This window comes from Lathamus discolor, chromosome 4, assembly GCF_037157495.1.
Source record: "Lathamus discolor isolate bLatDis1 chromosome 4, bLatDis1.hap1, whole genome shotgun sequence".
Classification (NCBI taxonomy): Eukaryota; Metazoa; Chordata; class Aves; order Psittaciformes; family Psittacidae; genus Lathamus; species Lathamus discolor.
The window spans coordinates 105954670-105976719 of NC_088887.1; the positions used below are offsets into that span (position 1 = coordinate 105954670).

At 38.3% G+C, this 22050-nt stretch overlaps 1 protein-coding gene across 2 annotated transcripts in view; it reads left to right on the forward strand.

The window, feature by feature from the left end:
* Window positions 1-20956, forward strand: part of UBL3 (ubiquitin like 3) — a 56151-nt gene extending 35195 nt beyond the window's left edge. For both annotated transcript variants that reach the window (XM_065678443.1, XM_065678444.1), the window contains 4 exons: window positions 11419-11527; window positions 15240-15326; window positions 18692-18769; window positions 19176-20956. In XM_065678443.1, the coding sequence (XP_065534515.1) occupies window positions 11419-11527; window positions 15240-15326; window positions 18692-18769; window positions 19176-19228 (327 nt within the window). In that variant the 3' untranslated portion in view covers window positions 19229-20956. The remainder of the gene's footprint in view (window positions 1-11418; window positions 11528-15239; window positions 15327-18691; window positions 18770-19175) is intronic.
* Window positions 20957-22050: the final 1094 nt, after the last annotated feature.

Below are 22050 nucleotides of genomic sequence, written 5' to 3' on the forward strand. Positions count from 1 at the left end.
GCAGAGAGGCCAATAAAAGTTTCTTGTGTTTAAACAACTTAAAATGAGAAATCACTTTTTAAAACTCCATTTCCAGTGTTTCACTGCCCTTACAGTAAAGAATTTCTTCCTTACATCTAACCTTAACTTCTGGTGTTTAAAGCCATTACCCCTTGTCCTACTGCTACAGCCCCTGATGAAGAGTCCTTCTTGGCATTCTTGTAGGCCCCCTTCTCTTGGTGCCCAAAGAAGTGGTAAATGCTCCATTCCTGGCTGTGCTCAAGGTCAGGCTGGACAGAGCCTTGGGTGACATGGTCTACTGTCATGTAATCCCTCATGGCAGGGGGATTGGAACTAGTTGATTTTAAGGTCCTTTCCAACTAACCATTCTATGATTTCAAAATGGAAGAAGAATAATTAAAAACCCCAAACAAAACAAACCAAACCAACCAAAACCCAAAACTGACCATGCCATACTCCCCCCCCCCCCGCCCCCAAACCCCTGACTTGTTTCTCTGGAAAACTAGCACGTGGAGCTGGATGATATGCATGACCATGTGCTACTTGCCCCAAGTTAATAGCAGCTCTCTTGAAATGTCATTTTTTTCCTGTATTTTAATGTTTTCTTTGTCTTTATTTTGGTTTGGTTTGGTTTTTCCTCTCTGAATGTTATTTCTGGTCAAGTTGAAGCTGATGTTTGTTTTCATCCAGGCTATAACTGAAAGATCAGTTTCAGCTTTGTCTATGGTCTCACTGACCTGCTGTGGTTATAAAACTGTAATACCTCCCCGTCTTAGGTATAGTGTATGCAGGTTTTGAAATGTCTGTTAATGTAGCAGTAAACTCAGGTTTCTGCCTCTGTTTTCTCGTAGTGCACAAATAGAGTATTCAATATACTTCTCCATGCGTATCATTAGTTTTTCTTTATTCTTTGTAACCATGGAACATCTGCATCTGAAACTTCTAGGAATGTGGGTTAAATCAAATTGAGTCCCCCAAAATTGATTAAAGATAGGAAAAAATTATTGATTGGGGACTAAGAAGGGGTGGAGAGTGTTTGCTCCTTGGACTTACAAAAAGCAGCTATGTGAAACCAGTTCCTTGGAATTGTATTTTCTCTATTAGAAGCAGTAGTATTCATTTTCAAATCTGAGATGTTAGGCAGCTCACAAAATGAGTATTCACAAACCTGCAGGTGTTGCAGCTCCCTCTTTAAAGATTCTATAGAGCTGTCCTAAATAAAATTTTAAAATATTATGTAAATATTCTCTCTATAGAATACATTAGAATAAATGCTGAGTTATATCAGAATTAAATCCGAATTCAAATAAGTGCATAGCATTATCATTATTCATGTTTGTGTAGTGGATTTCTAAGCTTTAACTACCGCCTTGCTGTGACTGTACTCACCAGAGCTAACCTGTTCAGTCCACAAGCATGAGCCTCTCATGTCTACATTGATATTTGATGCAGTTTTATGATTATTTCCACTCTTGTGCTTTGAAATGACTGGTTCAGCATGCTGTACTGATGGCTAAATGATCTACCAAAATTTTGTCTTAACTGCACTGTATCTGTTTCTCTGTTTCATATTTTAGTCACTTTATTTCAAAGTAAAAAATGCACTTACTCCAACGCTGGGTTGAAAGGATCAACTTCAAAAGTAAGAAGCTTGAATGCCATGTGGTTAACTCTTTCTGCCATTTTTGCTACCTGTTTATTTTAAAGCTCAGTTCCAAACAGGGTCTACTGTATGTTGTAGTTTATGCATCGCAGTTATGATGGACTTAGTCAATTCTATCATAATGTAAGAGAAATGTATTTTGCATGTGCAGGGTGAGTAGGTCTTTCTCTGAATTTTCCTGAGTGGATTCACCTGGGGGCTAGTGGTAGACAGGTTAATTCTGTACCCTGTGATTAAAGCAAGCATCTGGGATACAGTAGGCAAAATGCCATTTGAGCTGGGAAGACCAGATACTTGAGTGGTCCCATTATTTCAGGTGATGGAGTGCCTCCATTATCTTGTCCTGCTGGGAGAGAAATGATTCCTGGGTGGGTACTTGTGTCTCTTATTTCATCAAATTATAGAAAAATCTGTTACAGATGGGATCTGTATGTTTCAAGAAAAGGTTTCTTTTATATTAAAATTGAATTTCAGTGAAGATCCTTCACTAGCTCCAGCTGATGCTTTGATGTGTTGTGTTCACCTTACCCCTCTCCCCTTGCAGCCTTGCCTCAGGATAGTAAAGGAAATAGTGTGTAAACTCCACTGAAATCCATCATGGTTTACTTGTACTTTATGATAATGTCTGCATTAATCTATTTTGAAGAACAGTGGGTTCTTCTTAAAAGATAACCTTGGAACTCGTAAGAGGATATTGAAGAATATACTGCCATTATTCCTGTGTTATTTGAACTGGTATGAGGGAATGGATGAAGTGTGACCAAGCAATATTATTTTAAGCTAAAGAATGTCATGGTTTCCACAGAGACAGCAAAGTCTAGTATAGCTGTCGAGTTAAATACTTACAGGAATTTGCTTTTTCTTCCTCTAAATAAAATTTGATAACACTTCCTATTGGTTTTGTCTTCCATCACTTCAAACTTCTCTGAAATTTGGTAACTTATTCTTTAGCAGTACAAAGCATCCTTAGCCATTACTGTTTGAGAAAGCGGATGTGCTGTGTGGTATGGAATACCCCTTTGGTTAGTTTGGGTCAGGTGTTTAGCAACAACTAAAAACATTGGTGTGTTACCAGCACTGTTCTCAGACTGAAGCCAAAACACAGCACTGCACCAGCTACTAAGAAGAAAATCAACTCTATCCGAGCCAAAACCAGGATGGAGGGTGTCATGTGGGATTGCCCTACTTCCACAAGTGGTGTGGCTTTGAATGAATGACACGGGTCTTTTAGCCAGCTAGTAATGAAGCCAGAGCTTTGTTCAGTCATGCTGACAATTTATGTAACTTCATGTTCAATGCCCATTTTTTTTTCCTGATAGGAACTGAATTTATTACAAGTGCAAGGGATTGTAAGGGTAGAACAAAGCCTTTTTTTGCACCTAAAGCTAAATTCAGTGGGTTTGAGTATAGCCAAATGTAAATTTTAGGTGTTCACTTCAGGGAGTGCAGTTACGTTACCTGTATTTGCCATAAAGTATCTGGTGACAGCACATGTCTAGAAGTGTGATTCCTAAGAACTAAGGTTTGTTTTGTTTTACTAGGTGACTCTTGAGCACGAGTCCAGAATCAAGGATCTCTTCTTTCTCATGAGAATGCTTGCATGTTTGAGCTACAGATTCATACTTCTTGCTCACTTCCTTTCTGAACTGCATCTCAGTCCCTCTACCAGCTAGTTTCTTGGCCAAGAAGGTGCTATTATTATTACTCTGGACATGTCTTAAAATCACAGAAAGCTCTGGAAATCTTCAGAAGGCTGCTTGAGAAAATGACATTGAATCCAATAATCACAAGCTGATACAGTTAAAATCAAATGGAAAACCAAACAAAATAGGCATGTATATAAGGACTTTGGATTTCAAGGGGGCAGATGCTGATTAAACTGAGTGTACCAGGTTAGTGTAAGGAGCTTATCTGAAGAATTTGCATCTTGGTGTTTCTTCAGGTCGATGACATTAAAGGTATAAAACGCATGATAGATGAGTGAAAGGTTGTAGAGAGAGACTTTGTATTTGACAAATTAATAAACACCTCAAGAAGGATATTGAGAAGGAGCGGAAGAATAGTGGAATAAAATTCGCAAGTTAGATTATGATAGATTCGCTGCCCAATTTGCTTTGAAAGGAAAGGGTTTTTCAAATGAGGGAAATGCAGAAGAGGCATAATCAGTCTGGACTTCAGTAAGCAGCTGATGTTGAGTAAGACAGCATTGGTTTTGGAAGGCAGGGTTTGATGGTGTGTGACTTGGGTGGGGAGGATGGTGAAATACAGCATTTGATGTGGAAGTGTCAGGACGGCAGTCATGCTTAGCGTAATTTTTTTAAGATTAATTTTGGGACTGTCTATCTTTCTGATGTTTCTGATGTAACACAAGGAAAATCAGTATGTTAATGAAATCTGATGATGAAAATTTGAAGCATAAATACTACAGAAGATCATGGTGTTTTATGGAAAAGATTGGATTATCTCAAAGACTGAATTAACAGGAGCAAAATTTATGGCATTATTATAAAAATATTCTGTACAACATGGTTAAAAGCAGTATTTTGTAACGCAAGCTTGAAGGCTTAAGTCATGGAAATGACTGGACTAAAGAAGAGCATTGCAAGATTACTGCATTATGAGTGTGATACAGTTGTGTTCTTTGTATGGAAAATGGAGAGGCATTTGCAGTCAATTTAAGGAGGCTCTAGTGTAAATTTATAAATCCCTGAAATAATGATTGTAATTCTACTCATGCATACTTACAAAGAATGAATCAAAACTAAAGCCGATGCACATTAAAGTGAATTGTAGGATCATTCACTTCGGAAGGGACCTTGAGAAATTTTCTAGTCCAGTGACCTGCTGGAAGCAGGGTCACCACTGAACTAGGGCTATGAGATGCTCTGAGGGCTGGAGCACCTCTCTCATGAAGACCGTCTGAAGTGAGTTTGGCTTGTTCAGCCTGGAGAAGAGAAGGCTCAGGGGAGATCTTAAAACAGCTTTCCGATACCTAAAGGTAACAAATTTGGAGAGGGACTTTTTACAAGGGCATGGAGTGACAGGACAAGGAGGAATGGCTTTGAACTGACAGAGGATAGATTTAGATTAGCTATAAGGAGAAGTTCTTCACTATGAGGGTGGTGAGACACTGGCACAGGTTGCCCAGACAAGTTGTGGTTGCCCGATCCCTGGCAGTGGTAAAGGCCAGGTTGAATGGGGCTTGGAGCAACCTGGTGTAGTGTGAAGTGTCCCTGCCCATGGCAGGGGGTTGGAACAAGATGATCTTTAAGGTTCCTTTCAACCCAACCATTCTATGAATTCAAACTTTCAATTGGGTCTCAAAAACACCTGAGGACTAAGCTTCTGAAGCGTCTCTGGATGACCTCTTCCACTGCTTTGATGTCATTGAACTGTGGTAAGGAAGAAAATTTTCACCCCCAAAGTATTTTGTTTCTATTTATGACTTGTGTCTCTCCTTCTTCTGTCTTGAATCTCAGCAAGATAATGACCTCTTTACTATTTCAGGCAGAGGAAGGCTGCTAATAGATGCCCACCAGGCTTCTAGGCTATACAAGTCCAATTTCCTTAACCTCTGTTGATGTGCTTCAGAGCTTTGAAGACAGTGATTACACCAAGGGGCAGCCTGTTAATGAGGACAACCTTTGCTTGTGTGTTTTAGCAAAGTGTGTCCTTGTCTGGAGATCTAGAAGAAAACCATCAAAACCCCAAGGGGGGAAAAAGCCTATTACAACTAGAGCCCGATGTAGGTCTGACGTCAGGGAAGGTAACCTGTCCAGTAATGAACTTACGCTAGGAATTAGAAGAAAGCTCCACTTAATGGGACGGTCTTCCAGGGGGTGTCAGAACCAAAGTTCTTTTTATGTTCTGGTGGATACATTTCCAGAATGGATTACATGGGATTATGTATCTACTTTAGGAGTGAACTGGACTCTAGAACCTGCAGGTCCCTGCTGTATTGCCTGTGTAATGTTTCACTTACGTTATTCAGGCTTGGTTCAACCACCCATGTGAATTTGGTGGAATTGAGTTGGTAAAATGTACTGCATGGTGCTGTGGGGTTCTCTTTGGCCTGGAATAGTTAGAAAGCTTTGATGCATCTTTGGAGAACAAACTTAATTCTCACACTTAAGAACTTGAACTAAATGCACTGCATCTTGAGAAGTGAAACTTTAGTCTGTGTTTCTGAATGCTCTTACCACTTTCTCTTCTGGTCCACTGTTAAGTTTTTAATTCAATTTCACATCTGGTAAGAAAAGGGGTGGGGGTGGAAATAGGATTGTATACGTGTTTTAAACAGCTGAAGAAAAGCAGTTAGTTTAAACTTGGGGTAGAATAACATGTGGTGATATGACACTTTCATCCTCTGCATTTTAATTGTAAGATGGAAGCTGCTACTGGAATATAAAATTGATAACAAAGTAACTTGTTTAGCTGAATAGATGGGAAGTCACCTAAACATCAAGAAACATCATGTAGGTTGTAAATGTCTCCTTTCTTGCATTTTTAAGTGACTTCTCACTTATTTAACTTCAGCTGTGAAATTAGAACTACTGTGGCACCAAGACAGTTTGTAGTTACACCTTAAAGAATGAACAAACTCTGTTGTGGATACCTATAGCAAAACACACTTTATTCTACATCTGCATATACGTCATCCAGATTTTTATTCCAAAAGTTGTGGTCACAGTTGTTACAGCAATCTTTGCATAGATATATATTTTTAATTTATGTAGGGTTTTTGTTTTACAGTATTTAATTACACTGACATTCTTTATTGTGTATACAGTGCACTGATGGGGTAGTTAGTGGAGCTTTAATGATGAGATTGGTGTTGGTTGGGGGGGCAAGGGTGAGGTTTGCATGCTTGAGAGCACAAACAGAGCATGCTATTATGCAACTGTGCAGAGGGGATGTGGTCCACACATTGTGTTGAGTCCTGCTGCTGATGCTGGGGCTGTTCTTCACTGCTTTCATCAGTAACCTTGCACTTGCTGTGATAATCCATAAACGTGAGGATGCATTTATTCCTTATCAGTTTGCTGTAGCAAAAGGCTGGAATTCCCTTTGGTAGTTTGAAAAAAAAAAAATCAGGATGGTCGTTGTTATGACCCCTGTGGAAGAACAGACTTGTCAGGGCCATGGGAATCACAACAGTGTCACAGCACCAAGGGTCTTCTGACAAGCATGGATGGAGGGGCCTTAGGCATACAGGGGAAACAGATATGACTGCCTTGCTAACTTTTAACATAAGAAATAGGATACAGGGTAGCTAAGACTACTAGGAATCCTTTCGTAATTTGAGAAAATTTGTGGCTTTTGTGTCAAAACTTCCCCATCTAAAGTTTTTGGGTTTTTTTTTCCCTGCACTTTTCTTTGAGTAAATGTGTATGCACATATGCCCCCCCCCTTTTAGATATGATCTTTCATCAGAGGCATTTTGCCAGAAAGGTTTGTTTCAGATCCCCTGTAGTCTGTTTGAAGTGGTGTTCTCAGGCTTGCAGAATAAGTAGTACAGCAGTTGCAAGCCATTAAATTTCCCAGTGCTCTTGAGGGAATGAGATTAGACCCTAAATTTAAAGGCAAGTTTTAAGATTCTTTGCTTCAAACCCTTTGAAGTAGTGCAACCTGCAACTCAAGACTAAGATTCATTCAGGCCAAAATTAAGAAATACAAAGAGATATATTTTATATATGTATGCACATATATGTGTGCATATATATAGGCAAACATGCAAACGAAATGTCAGTGGCATGCTGTACTATAAATAAGAAAATACTTTAACCTTTCATTAGAGCAGCTGTTTCCTTGCACTTGAAGCAACATCTGCTTGACTGATTTAAGGATTTATTTTGAGCTTCTGCTTGTATTTGGTGATTCAGTTTATTATTTTTAAAATGAAAATACTCTTCCTGCATTTTACACATACTTTGTCATATACTCATAAAATTATTAGTTTATCTTGATGTGCCTTTTATATATCATAGTAGGACTATAAGAAATGCTTCTCAGCAAGAAAAAAACATAGAACTATGAAGCTATCTTGGGGAGTTGGAGAGGGGGAAGAAGGAACTGACGCTTTTAACTTTTTATTTTTGCCTGTTGCTTATACTGTACATTAACTGCAGAAGTACAACTTAATCAAATTTTACAGGAAGCTGAGTTAGTTTTGTTTATTTCTCAGTGATATTCTTCTTTCTGTATTCACTAGTAATCTCAAAAGTCAGTAGTGAGGATAAAAAGGAATGTGTCTCCTTCGTATTATGCTATCTGAAGAATGACTTCAGTTCTATATTAATGCTGTGCCATAATCATATTTTAAGTGCTGAGCAGGACTAATCTTCTGGTTTTTTTTTTTAATCATCTCCTGGTAGGATCCAGATCACACAGTTCTAGGGAGCTGATGGTTTGGTGTTCTGTCTGCTGCCTGGGAAAGTGTTATGATCTTCAAAAGAGGTTATCCCAACCATGATAAGCTACACACAGATGAAGGATAAGAAATCCTTAGGTAGCCTGCATAAAATCAGAGTTGGGGTGACTACTTGGCCAGAGGGAGCAAGGTGAGGGGGCCAGTTAGAGTAGAGGAAGTGGATGCAGGGGGATTGAAGTGAGAGAGGCAGGTTGGCTGCTGGTGGTGAAGCTTCTCACTGCTACTGCCTACAGCAGGCACTGCTGCTGAATATTTGGGGTTGTTTGGTTTGTTTGTTTCTTAAACAGGCGGTCCATTCCCAAGTACAATAACAGTTTGTGGTGCAGTCTGAGCCTCTTGAATTTTTGGCACTGTGCTGGTTTTGTAATGAGATGCATTAATGCTTAAAGGATAATTAAAGATAATGAGGTATAGAGAAAGTGGAATGCAGTGCAGCCTCTGAAAGGCAGAGCTTGGCAAGCTGACTTTAGATGAAAAAACCCTTATTTTCTACATAGACATTTTTGTAGTTTCATCTGAATATGTACACAGTAAGTGATGTGGTGCTGTATTGCAAACTGCTGGCTAAATAGGAGAAATTACGATCTAGTAGAGAAATTGTTTGGAAGGTCCTAAGATAAAGGACCTAGCTGAGGGGAGGGAAACAAGCTCGGAGCTTCTTAGTGGAATCATTATGGATCAGTTGTCAGATCAGTCTTGTGTCTCCTGATTCATCTAATGACAAAGGTATATGTAAAGGGATCTTGCTGCTAGAATTTGATGACATGAAGATGAAAAGGTACTCTTAACATAAAAAAAAAGAAGTGTTACATTGAAATTCTGGAGGATTTCTTAGGGAATGGGCTGAGACATGGGGTGATCTCTGTGGTACAGAATACTTCTTTCCATCTCAGCTCTTTTCCCTGGGAGGGATGGAATAATAGGAGTGGTATGAAATTTGGAGCCTTGTGCTTCAGGGCATTACAGCCAAAATGTCAGTTACAAGAATGCAGGCTGAATTATTGAAAGGATCAAAGTAGAGAAGGGTACGAAGTAACTGAGCAAAAAGCATGGGGCATTTATGAAGGTATATGTGCTCTTGGGATATAGACACAGAAGGTATATCCAGTAGACAGAGGAAATTACTGGTGGTGTTATACAACCATCTGGTGACACATAGAATCGCAAAATCGGCTAGGTTGGAAAAGACCTTTAAGATCATCAAGTCCAACTGTTACCCCAGGACTGCCAAGTCCACCACTAAACCGTATCAGAAATAGTAATCTGTTTTGCGGAGAAAAGAGAAGAAGTTGAAGTATGCAGAGACAGACTCCTGGGATGAATGGGGAAATGGGTATCGCACTGGAGAAAGATTGAAGAGCTTGTCTGGGGCAGTCCAGCTACAGAAACCATATATGTAAGTGCTGTCCACGCATGTACAAGTGAAGACAACTAAAAGGGGGGGGGGAACTACTTAAACTGAAAGACAGTATAAGCAAAACAATAGGTAGACATGGTCTGGCCGTTGCTGAACTTAGGCATAACATTTTGAAGTTGTAATTCAATTACAGCAGCCAGGTTTTTGGAGTAAACAGGAATAGTGGAACTTGGTTTGCTTTTTCTGCTAAATCTTGTTGAGATTTAAAAATAATTCTTTAATCATTCTGGAAATATCAGAGAACAGAACTTTAATGCTTGTAGCCAGGTGTGTTCTGAATTTTATGAATAATTGTCTAAACAGCATTCCTGCAGCTTCTCCCCTTTAAGTTGTTTTATGATTTCATGGTATGCAGTGATTTGGACTTGATTTTAAAGGTATTTTCCAACCTAGTTGATTCTGTGATTCTGTGCAATACAATATTGTGGTGCTGTGGTGCTTTCTCAGAGACAGTTACCTCTTGGCTTTTGAAGGGCATTAATGGGAAACAGGGAGGGGAACCTGGCCTTTTTACATTAACTGTTTGAATCCTTGCTACGCTTTGAAATAGAGACTGAATTGCTTTTTGAAGGGGTCATTTTATTCATTGACCTTAAAGTGTGCAGGATGATAGAGACTGTAATTTGGCTGCCTACCTCCATTAGGTGCTTAAAGATGGGTAGGACGAACGCAAGCTAAAGCATTCAAGAGAGAATAAACAGTCTTTCTGGAGAGCTTTTGAAATAAGTAGTGGCAGGTAAGTGAGGCAAGGCTGTCGTGTTCACTGAACATGATTTGCTGAGATTCTTGAAGAAGTCTTGAAAATTTGGGCATCAGTGTGAATCTTTTTGTATCTGATCTAGAAAAAAAAGTTTACTGAATTCCAACCAGAAAAGTTTTGTTGCAGCTTCAAATGAGAGCCACAGTTTGTGAGTGTGATTTGGAAGAAAGTATCCAAGCAGTTAGGATACTGAAGTCTTGCTAATAGTTGATGCCATTTAGGCTTGTAGGCCAAGCCACAGAAGCAGCTAGACTTCTCCTTGCCATGGGCATTGGTAAGTGCTAGTTACCCAAACACATTTTGTGACCTTGCTAGCAGTTGCTTGAGGAGCCATAGACTCTTTTGCATTGTGAGTCACTATTGTCATAGTGAGCTCTTTGTACAGGTTTTTTTAATGCTATATGGAAAAGGCATTATACTCAGTAACTTGCAAATAAAAGAGGAAAATTATAGCTGAAGATGCTGACGGTTAGATAAAGGAAATCAGTGATAGAAAAACTGTGATACGGTGTTATTACTGTATTGCATATGGGTGTCAACTAATTTGCTTGGAGTGAAAGGCAGTGATGGAACAAAGTTTTGCGTTCAGAAGACTGGCAGAGGGATTCAAGTTCTGTGGCAGCTAGGAGCAAGGAAAGATGCTGTCTGACTCCCTGGTGTTTTGCAGGCAATGCAGTGGGTGAGATCAGGGCTGACAAGTACCATGCTGGAGGGAGGGTGCTAGGGCTTTTACTGTGGCTCACAGCCTACACGAATGCAGGTTTTGATATTTCCAGTGCTCTCTGTTTGGGTTATTTCAGGTTTGTATTTTCCCCCTTAATTCAAGAAGATACCATGTCACTGTGCCTTGGCTGGAATTTTTTTACACTCTGCTGAAAGCTTGTTTTAATGGCACAGCCTATCTGAATCTTCTGGCATTTATCATCAAAAATGCCAGCTGTTAGAATTTAATCTTTCTAGATTCTGTGTAAGCAACAACATTTTATTGACCTCTTTTGACACTATTTTCAACATAATCTTAAACCGTTTTCTTGAATCACTTTGGATCAGTCTTATTCTAAAACCAGTGGCACCTTTTTGTAACTTTAACTACTTTGTCTTCCCTGCATACTTCCCTAATAGTGCGTTTTTATTTATTCTTTTTACAGATAAATTTGCGCCTAATCTTGGTAAGTGGGAAAACAAAAGAGTTCCTATTTTCACCAAATGACTCTGCTGCAGATATTGCAAAACATGTGTATGACAACTGGCCGATGGGTGAGTAGCTCTGTGGCTTTGGCTTTTTAACTTGTGAGCTAGACGCTTCCCTGTATTGTCAGATTAAAGTGCCAGTAAGCTCATCTCTGTTTGCAACATTCAAATTAAGTATGTTTATTGTGTATCGGAGCACAGATTTCTATAGAAATGCAGTTGCTCTTCTTTTTCCCTGATTCTTCTGTTGGGGAGATTTTTAGATGTCAGGACTGTCTCCCACTTGATTTCTAAAATCTGCTTCCCCAAACTGCAGTACTTCTTTCCCTCTGTCTTCAGACACTTTTCTTGCATCGTCTTGTTAGAGGATCTAGTAAGTGTGAGTAAATGCTGGAGATATAAAACCTGTTATGTGAGGACAGCTAATATAAAACATGGCATGTCACAGGAGCGCATTAGTGCAGTTGAGACTGAATTACTTCTTCTGTACTGCCTTATCTTGGAAAAGATCTGTAATAACAGTATTCTTCCAGGAAAACAAAAAACAAACCAAAAACAAATACAAAAGAACATTTTAAGAGACATTAAAAGACCGAGGGAAACTGAGGTTGTCTGTCTGAATATATTTGGTATTAAGAAGGAATACTGGCTTCAGAAAATGGAATTGAAAACTTAAGATGTGTATTCACATATGTGAGTAGTTCCACTGAAAACAGAGTGTTTCTGTTCTCCCCAGCTATGATTTCATGGGAAAATAGCCAAAACACAGACATAGCATTACATATGATGAAAGAAAATGCTTCTTTTGGTACAGGACTTCATCTGGGTTACTGTTTCATGTTAAAAAAGACTACTGTTTACACAAACTAAAACATTGCAATATCTGTTTCTATGGTGCCTTTGTCAAAGATGCATGGTGGATGATAATTCCTGCCAAAAAGTTAGTGGTGATTATCCATATTTTATGCCTTAAATTGGTCTTTGAGGTCAGGAAGAACAGGGTTTCATTGGACTTGTTTGCTGTTTGTTTTGATAGCATTATGTATTTAATAAAATACGCAATGAAGGCGAAGGTTTTTAATCCTCTGAAATATTAGATATACATGTAAAACACTTCTACATTAGGAAATCCAGTTGATGCATCATAAAATCGTAGAATGGTTTGGGTTGGAAGGGACCTTAAAGCTTATCTAGTTCCAACCCCCTGGCATGGGCAGGGACACCTTCCACTAGACCACATTGCTCAAAGACCCATCCAACCTGGCCTTGAAATGCACATGCTTGAGATGAACAAAGATGTAGCATCTGTGTAGCTACTGAACATATTTTAATGTGTGCCTACAGCATAATTGTCATGATCAAGTGCTCTTTGTGTACTTTTATCTGAATTAGTAAAGGCAGAAAGGTTGTTATTCTTACTCAAGTTTATTCCTGAACATGTGGTCTCATGTTCCTAGTCTTGTGAAGAGCTTGAAGGTTGCAGATTCTGAGTTAAGAGGAAACCCAGATTTTAAAATCTCTTTTAAAGAAAAAGTAGAACTGGACATGGAAGCCTCAGTTCAAATAGCTGCTGCCCTGAGGGAGTTCTCTAAATCTTGGTGAATATTCAATTGCCTGTGTAAAGAAGAATAATGTCAATTTAAAAGACAGGAAAAAATCTACTTCAAAATAGTGACTAGGTTTTCACAAACATCAGCTCAGTAGCTGTTTTCAGGCTGAGAGTGCTCTTTGCTACAGGCCTGAGAAATCTTGGTGAGGACCAAATTTTCCTTGAAATAGACATGATATGATTGGTTTTAGCACCGTTTGACTTCTCATGATCTTGTGAGGGAAAGAGATTATGAAATATTCTTGGTTACATGCTGGCAGGATTAAGGCAAACTTCTCTTTTGGCAAGACAGTTGTTAATTAAGACTCTCTTGACTTGTAATGGAAAATACCAGATTTATATTAATGTGTATCATCTGAGTAGATTACCTGTTCTCTTCCTGCCCTCCCCATTTTCTTCTAAATAATACTAACATTTTAATTGCACAGCAATTATCTGCTGAACTCAAAAAAAAGGCCTAGGTAAATAACTTTTCTTTGGTTCATTTAGTCATGAGTGGAAATGGAAACCTGAAATCATGTCAGGAAGAAGTGTTTCAAACTGCCAGCCAAGGAGCAAAAATTAAAAGGATGGGTAAATTGGCAGTGAACCAGTGAGCAAATACCTGTGCCAAAATGTAGTCCATCTTCTGTTGGTTGCTGGTTTCTTTACAGCCATGATGTGGCAGAGTTCAGGCTAAAAAAGTAAAAATAAATAAATAAATGGGTTTTTTTTATATCTTCCAAAAAGTCATTCACCCCAGTAGTGTGATAATTCAGCTCCTTAACATAGCCCACTTGACAGCATAGCAAAAAGGGCATGCGCTTGAACTGCAAGACAGTTGAATCAGACCCTGAGTGGAAATACTTGAAATTCAAATAGCTTTAGTTGCCTAATTTGATCTAATCTTATAAACCAGACACATGGCAGCACTCGGTGATGCTGCAGCCACTGCTGTTGATACCAGCCCTGCTGCCACCATGTTCTGGGGCCACAATGGCTCCTGCTGCCCATCTCTGCCTGCTTGCTTTTTCACAACAGGTGCTTCTCCATACACTCCCTGCAGCCGTGGTTTTTATTTTAAATTCTTCCCCTTGTCCCCTTTTCAGTTTTTCTCCTTTTGTGGTGCCCGTTGCTGCTGCCTGTATGTTAATTGTATGTTCCCAGTGAACAGGTTGGTTTCTGTTGCTTGTCATGATCCCGTGCTGAATATTCATTTTGGCATATAAACGCTACAAAAGCAGAGAGAGAGAACATTTGTGAACAGCTGTTGCCAGAGATCTGGTCAGCTAAGAAACAGAGGACACTGTATTCCCAGAGAACCCGTTTAAATTCAGCGTTTCAAGGTTTTATGATATTTGTTCTGAAAGCAAAGTGCTTCTTTATTTGGTGTTCACATTGTGACAGGGAACATTGAAAGATTAGGAAAAGATCATTTAAGCTTGTAAATTATTTATGGTAGCTTAAGCGTTATAGGAAATGCATTACAGGGAAATGCATGCTCTCTTTCCCGAGTCACTGTTTGCCACAGAAAAACACCCACAGATTATCCTTTGAGAAGTTCTTCACAGTGTCAGTCGGCATCAGCTCTGAGGGAGGCCTCTGTTCAGGCTCTCTGCAGTGACTGCTGGGGGATGCTTAGGTCACTGCCCCCTCTGGACATTTAACTGGTTGGAACTGGCCATTGCGGAACGCTGCTGAGCAGCCTGCTGAGCCAATTCAGGGCTGTCATCTCAGAATCCCGTTTCAAATGACCCATCACATGGGCTTTCAATCTGTGTGGCTGCAGAGCAGCTCCAGTGTTGGCTAGTGAGGAGGCGATGGCTTCTGAATGGGAAGAAATTAAAGGCAATTTTATCCAAGTGGATATTAAACCTCAGGAAGCAACTTGCATTTATGAACTATTTAGTGTAGGACTTGTGTATGCGCTAAGTATCTCATGCAATCTGTAGAGTTAGTAATATTTATACTTGTAGACATAAAATTATGCGTTTCAATGCCCAATGTCGAATAACAGTTTTCAGGAGCACTAGCCTTGAATTATCTTTCTGTATCTTCAGCCTGTGCTCTCTCTTCAGTGTTCCCTGCAGGAGTCCTATTCTTAGTTTTCTTCCTGGGTAAAGGTGAGAGAAATAACAAAAGGTGTTTTTATTACAATGTAACCGTGAAAATTCTCTCTCTCCTTTTCAGATTGGGAAGAAGAACAAGTCAGCAGTCCAAATATCTTGCGGCTTATTTATCAAGGGAGGTTTCTTCATGGCAATGTGACATTAGGAGGTATGAAAATAATTTTCATTATGCATGTTACAGCCAGGCAAAGGTGGTATTTATTTACAGTGCAGTAAATGCCACTTTATTATTCAAGATCACAGTATGGCTTGCTATACAATATTTTTCCTCTGCATAGAGGAACATGTATCTTATTGTGTATTTTTCCATCTTGTTACTGCCAGTTGTTAAACTTCGGGGGGCACCACCTGCTAAGTCAAATTTCCTCTTGCATAAAGAAACAGTAATGCTGCTTTTGTTTCTTCTTTCTAAAATGGAATATTTTGTTCCACCTCTCTTACACTGCACTTGTCGTGTAATGTCTGAAGTATCTAAACACTATGATAATTGGTTAAACAATACTTTAAATCTTAGTGCAGTGAAGGAAGACACTGTATGAATGAGAATGAGGGGAAGCATTCTTGCTGTCCAGTGCTCTCTCAGGGATACAATTGCATAGTTATGTGAAAACAGAAGTAAATGGCTCCACTTCATATGCTAAGGAAATGCAATTCAACTATGCCCCCTTGTGGCAAGCTTTACCCGTAATTATGTATAGTTGATGGGTATTTTTGGTGGAGATATGACATAAAGTTGTAACAATAATCTTTGTAGAGAAAAGTTGCCAGTGTGAATATCAACTATGTCAATGACTAAACAAAATGAGATTCTCTTCTTTGTGGCAGTTGAGAAATAAATTAATACTTCCACTTTGTATGTTGAGGTTTTTCATGCATTTGGTACTTGAGTGCAATACAGAGAGGAGAAAAGAATACAGAATGAAATTTCACCAATTCTGAAGTTAAGATGAACTTGGAAAGAATATTTCTGAACTGCTTATGGTGATCTTTCCATGAAGTGACTGGAATGATATAGTCATTGATTCGCTTTCTATTGTTACTGATGTTAGCTAGTGGTGTACGTTTAGAATAGATTTACTCTCCATATAAACCAGTTTTTAACACTGCTATATAGACAGACAAGATCAATGTCAACTCAGCTGTGAGAACTCTGAAATTTTTATTCACTCTTTAATTTGTATGTTTACCAGGTGCCAGCTAATAGCAGTTGGAGTAGGGCTGAAAGACAAATGTGTTAAGTCTTGGATCATCTCTGCCATTAGAGTTGCTCTTCTTACCCTACCTTTTCCAGGCAAGGAGATAGCTAAACGGGATTTTCTTTGCCATTCATCTCTCTCTAGGTGTTGCTCTTGACCACCAGTGCTTGTTCCCTTTGGTGACATTTGTCTAAATCTGAAAGAACCTTGATCATTTATTTAATATATTTAATACATTGTTTAATGAGTTAGGCTGAAAAATAACAGCTGCATGCTGTTGACTCTTGAGTTAACCCAGGTCTATGAATTCTGAACACTTGGGTTCAGGGCATTTTAGTTCATTGCTAATCATTCATGCATGCAATTTAATCACTATGGTTTTACCCTAAGGACCTTACATGTATATTACTGTTCTTCAAAGATTTTTTCGCTGCTATATTGTTCTAAGGAAAAACACCATCCCTAAAACACTGTCTTACTTCATTGCTAATGAAGTTATCTAGAGCCAGATTATGCATCTGAAAGGGAAAAGCGGCAGTTTATGAAGCAGCCTGAAAAGACTACTACTTCAGGTTGTGGTGTTCATTAGATGTAACCTGAAGTGAACTGGTTATCTTTGAAAGAGAAGGGGGGAGTGAAGGTGGGGCCGGATTTCTTGCTAAATACAATATTTAGTTTCTTTAGCTGTTATAATGCAGTTCATTAAGCTGTTCTAGCTGCAGCTCTCTGTAACTGAGTTAGAGCACTTAGTGTTTTATTTGCTTTAGGTGATTAAAAAATATTGACCTGGATTTTGTACCTGCTGTGTACTGAACGTCAGGTTATCAATCACTGAAACAAAAGTTTCCAAGGAAACAGTTTGGTGTTTTCTTTAACGGGAGTCTGGTTTCGTTCACGTTTAAAAGTGACATTGTAATATTCCAGTTGTAATCTCACACATCTCTATCATCTCCTGAATTTGAGACTCCTAGATACAGAGAAGCCTCAAAAAAAAAAAAAAAAAAAGAAAAATTGATAGGAAAAACTGGCTTTTGAGTGAAAAGTTTTAAGAAACCATCTCTTTTGCCAGCTCCTCTGAATGGGCTGTCACTACAAAAACAGTAGAGCGGATGGCATTGGAAGTGGTAAAGGAAAACAGACCCCCTTTGTAAAACTGCTTGTGCCACTCTTGCCTGCCATTCTTGAGCCACACTATTTCATTGTGTGCTGCCTGTGTGAAGGGCTGGGGAGGTAGCTAGTGAGATAGAGTCTGTTCAGCTTCCAACAGGAAATTTCATCCTTTGGCTAAATATTTGGTCTGTACTTTGCTTTCGAAATAATACTAATTAGGGAGGTTCTCAGTTTCTTGTTAGATAATGGTAATCAGTGACTTCTACTTCCTTATTTATTGGGGAGGGGGGAAGGGAAGCCAACCCACCCTTGTGCCATACGCATACTAAAAGGGGGGAAGGGGGGGAGTAAATTCTGACGATAGAAAATCTGGAATAAAGGTGGAATTAAAGAGATGGGAAAGGAATTAAATAAAAGCTTAGTTTAGGTGAGAGAAAGGAGTGAGAGAATGAAGATAAGCAAGAAAAGGTTAGAGTGCTCAGGTTCTGTCACGGTGCTCTAAGCAAGAAGCTGGAAATTGCTAATAAGAACTTGAGTGAACTATGCGAACTACTGCTGAAATCAGTTAATCACAATATTAGTATACTTGTACTACTTTACTGTAAATAACTAACCTTCACAGCTCACTAATCAAGTCTCTTCATCTGTCGTGATATTGTGAGAGATGTCCCTAATGTGATTAGTTTGTAATATTTTGCTCTTTCTGTAATGGCTTCTTAAGCTGCTGATGTTACAGATCAATATTAAAAGGCAAGATGCAGATATTTTTTATTTTGGAAAATCTTTGCCAGGGATCAAAGTATGTTGTAGGAAAATCTGTTTTGCAGTAGTGGTTCTGTGTTTTGATGTCTCAGGAGTAACAGTTTAGTGGCTGAATTAGATGCTTTTTTGCACCATATCAATAAAGAATGTTTATCACCTGAGTCTTGGTCTGAATGCTCACTTCTGCTTTTACTCACAAGAGGAAGGCTAAGTTTCCTAACAGGGATATAATGTTTCTAAGAACACAGTGTTTTAAGTGATCATTATCAGGTTCCAAGACCTGATCTCTGAAATTTTTGCCAGAATTGCCTTTATATGTTTAGTAAGTAGTTCAAACCTCACAGTATGAACTTTTGAACAGATGCTTATCCAATTACAGCTAGGTTCAGTTGGGTTTTTGAAGAAAAAAGACTGTGTTAATAAATCTCCCTTTCTCCTTCTGCAGCGTTAAAACTCCCTTTTGGCAAAACAACAGTGATGCATTTGGTGGCTAGAGAGACATTGCCAGAGCCAAACTCTCAAGGTAAGCTGTGCACTAGAGATATTGCTTACTCAAGTATATGGCAAAGCAGTCAGATATTTTACAGGTTTTTGGGGTATTTCATAGCAGAGAAAAGTCAAGTCCTTGTGGTCTTTTGTGAAGCAAGTAATGGAATGCTTTTGTACATGTTGTTTATGGAAAGCTGAGAATGTAACTTTCTGGTTTAGCATTATTCTAGAATGCAGAAATTTACTCAGACCTTAACAGCTTTTATTTTTATTATTAAAAACTACTCCTGAGTTATTTTTCACTTATGTATGCATGTCTAGAATAATATATTTTTACTAAAAGTAATCAAAGGCAAACGTGTATCAAGCATCCTGACACACAAACCAACCAAATTGCTGTAGAAATGACATGTAAGCAAAACTTTCTTCTTTCTCCACAGGTCAAAGGAACCGTGAAAAAACTGGAGAAAGCAATTGCTGTGTAATTCTGTAAACCCTGTTAGCTTTATCTGCTAAGTGTGATGTAATATAGTCTTTGTCTTTCATGCTGCTGGAATAGAAGAGGCCCTACCTTGCTTCAGAGACCTGTAGGAAGAGCCTGTCTGTAAATCCATGGAACTGAAATATTACACGAACACTGTCTCATTAGTCGTTTTTGTTTTTTAAGAGAAAGATCTATGAACACTTTCATTGTTTGTTTTCTTTTTTAAATTCCTGCTTTTTGTTTGTTGAATAATCTTACAGTACATCAGTTCTTGAAAGAATTCAATCTTCAGAAAAGTTAAAGTGTTCTTTTCCATAGCAGGAATCATTTTGCTGCCACAAAAATCTCCATTAACTGGATCTAACCAGTCAAGCTTTCTAGATGCAATTTGCACTAAATATGGTTGACAGTATATTTCTCATCAACAATCTCTAACAAACAATATTGGAGACACCTAGTGATAACCCACAATGTATAATGCAACACTGGAAAGTAGTATATCTGTAATTAAAACAAATCTCACTTATGGCCAAATCAAAGGAAAAACTGTTAAGTCAATTCTAGCTAAGTCAACCTTGGTGGCCGAACTGGCACAGAATACTAACTAAAGCAAGTCTAACTCTATATATTTTCACTGCAACAAACAAACAAAACTATGTGCCTGTAATTTAAAAGCACTCTGTAGAGGGCTGATGAAACTGAGTTTTTCGTTACTGCGTGCACTCTGATCTAGTACATCAGTTGAGTGCTTATTCAGACAGCACAAACCAGTGCAGAGAGTGCATTTCCTAGCCTTAATATGGGAGGGGTAATTTCCTGTAGTTCATAGGCTTTTATTATTGTGCATAAATGTTAGAAAACATAATTTACTAATCAATTTTATGTATTTGAATATTGGCAATTGGTGTTTTTTCAGTCATTTTCTCATCTGTACCTTAGTGTCCAGTGTCATGCTTACTCATTAGAGACTTCAAAAGAATTATTAAAGTTTGAAAAAAGCAAAAAGAAAAACCTCTGCCATAGTACTAGTTTTGTTTCTTTAAGTAATCTGCATTTGGTATTGGTGCTTGCAATGGTATTAAAATCAGAAGCTGATTTTTGAAGGCATACATAATTAAAAAGGATGCCATTCTTTTATTTCATATCAATAATTTAAACGTTGATATGCTAAAGAAATTTGCACAGCACTAAAGCATGAGCTAGTTTCATCTTAAACCTGTAAAAACAATAAAAATAAATAAAAATAAAAAATATAAAAGATTTTATATTTTTTTCACTGGGGAGGAATTTCTTCCTGCGTGAAATTACAAATATGTGTAGAATATATTTAATAAAAATCTTATAAAATACATAACTATAGAAGTTAAATATAGATTGGCGTGTAGTATAATAGAACAATATTCCATATAAATAGCTTTAGCCTTTAAAAGAAATGAGTCACAGGTTGACATTGTGTTCTGTACTTAAGTGTCCACAACTCTTACCGATGTTCTGTGTAATTGTTTTTTGAATGATTGGCATCATTCAGATGTAATCAGGTTATTTTATTCATTGTTCCTGCTTTGATGAAATGCTTTATATGCAGTAGATTTACAAAAATATTGTTCATACTGATCAGAATTAAATTTGTATAGAGCAGAGTTTTAAAACAAATTGTAAATAGCACTAAACATTTTCTTTCTGCAACCTGTACTGATAGACTCTTCTGTAAACTAAATAAAAGACTATTGTAGTGCATTTTGGTGGTGTTTTAAGGGTTGTAGTTGGGTCTGTAACGACTTTTAATAATACTGATTAATCTGGAAACTAAGTAAAGACTCCATTTTGTTTATTAAAAAAAAAAAAAGGGGGAGAGGATGCAAAACCTGCTGAAAACTGCTGATGGGACTTATCACTTCAGTTTTGTTTTCCTTTGATGTCAAAAGAAGTACCCAAGAGGGTTTTTTAATGTTGGAGGAGAATGCAGGCATGGGCAGTCACAGCTGCAGATGCAGTGGTGTACCTCACTGCAGTTACATACTCATAGTGTAAGGCTTCGTGGCCTTCATTTGCTTAGGAAGAACATACAGACCTCTTTGGGTGTTGGGAACTAAGGTGACAGCATTATGTGCTCATTGCCTAAATAAATCTTGGGAGAGGGGGATTTCTTTGTACTCCGCAGTGTAGTTACTAAATAAGTACCTATGGGGACACAAATCTTCTCATTTAAGAAAATAAGAAAGTTTGATAAACGTCAGCTTGAGAAAGCTACTAGGAGCATGTTCTCTTCAACTATAAAATGAAGCTAACCTTTTCCAAAAAGCTGATCACATAAGTAACACAGACTCAGATGGGAAATGGCTATGACAGCACAAAAAGAAAGGGGCTGAGGCAGGACATGTTTTATTTGTTAAACAAGTCTTTCAGATGCATTGATTTTGAAAACGTAATGTTTGAAATGTAATCTTGGTTTGAAAAACCAGGAGAGGTACTTCATGCAGTATAAATACATGAAAACCCAGTAGCCTCTGGTTAAAATATTTGGCGACCTCAAATAGCAAAGTATGTGGAGTTCCCTTTTGTTAAGATGAGTAAGATGCATATATGCACATGTCCAAGCACATCCTTGAATGCTGCTTGGCATTTAAAGCATGAGCTTGCCAAAATAAACTCCTGCAGAAAGCAGATAGAACCTTTGCCTTTATTTTCCTGCAAATGCCCATTGCAGAGCATTTCTGTTGTGGTGTGAAGTGGGTGGAAAACTGGGGGAGAATGCCAAAAGGTTTGTGTTCTTTTTTTCCTTGGATGCTTTGTATTGTGAATGGTTTATTTGCCGGAACAAAAGCAGTAGC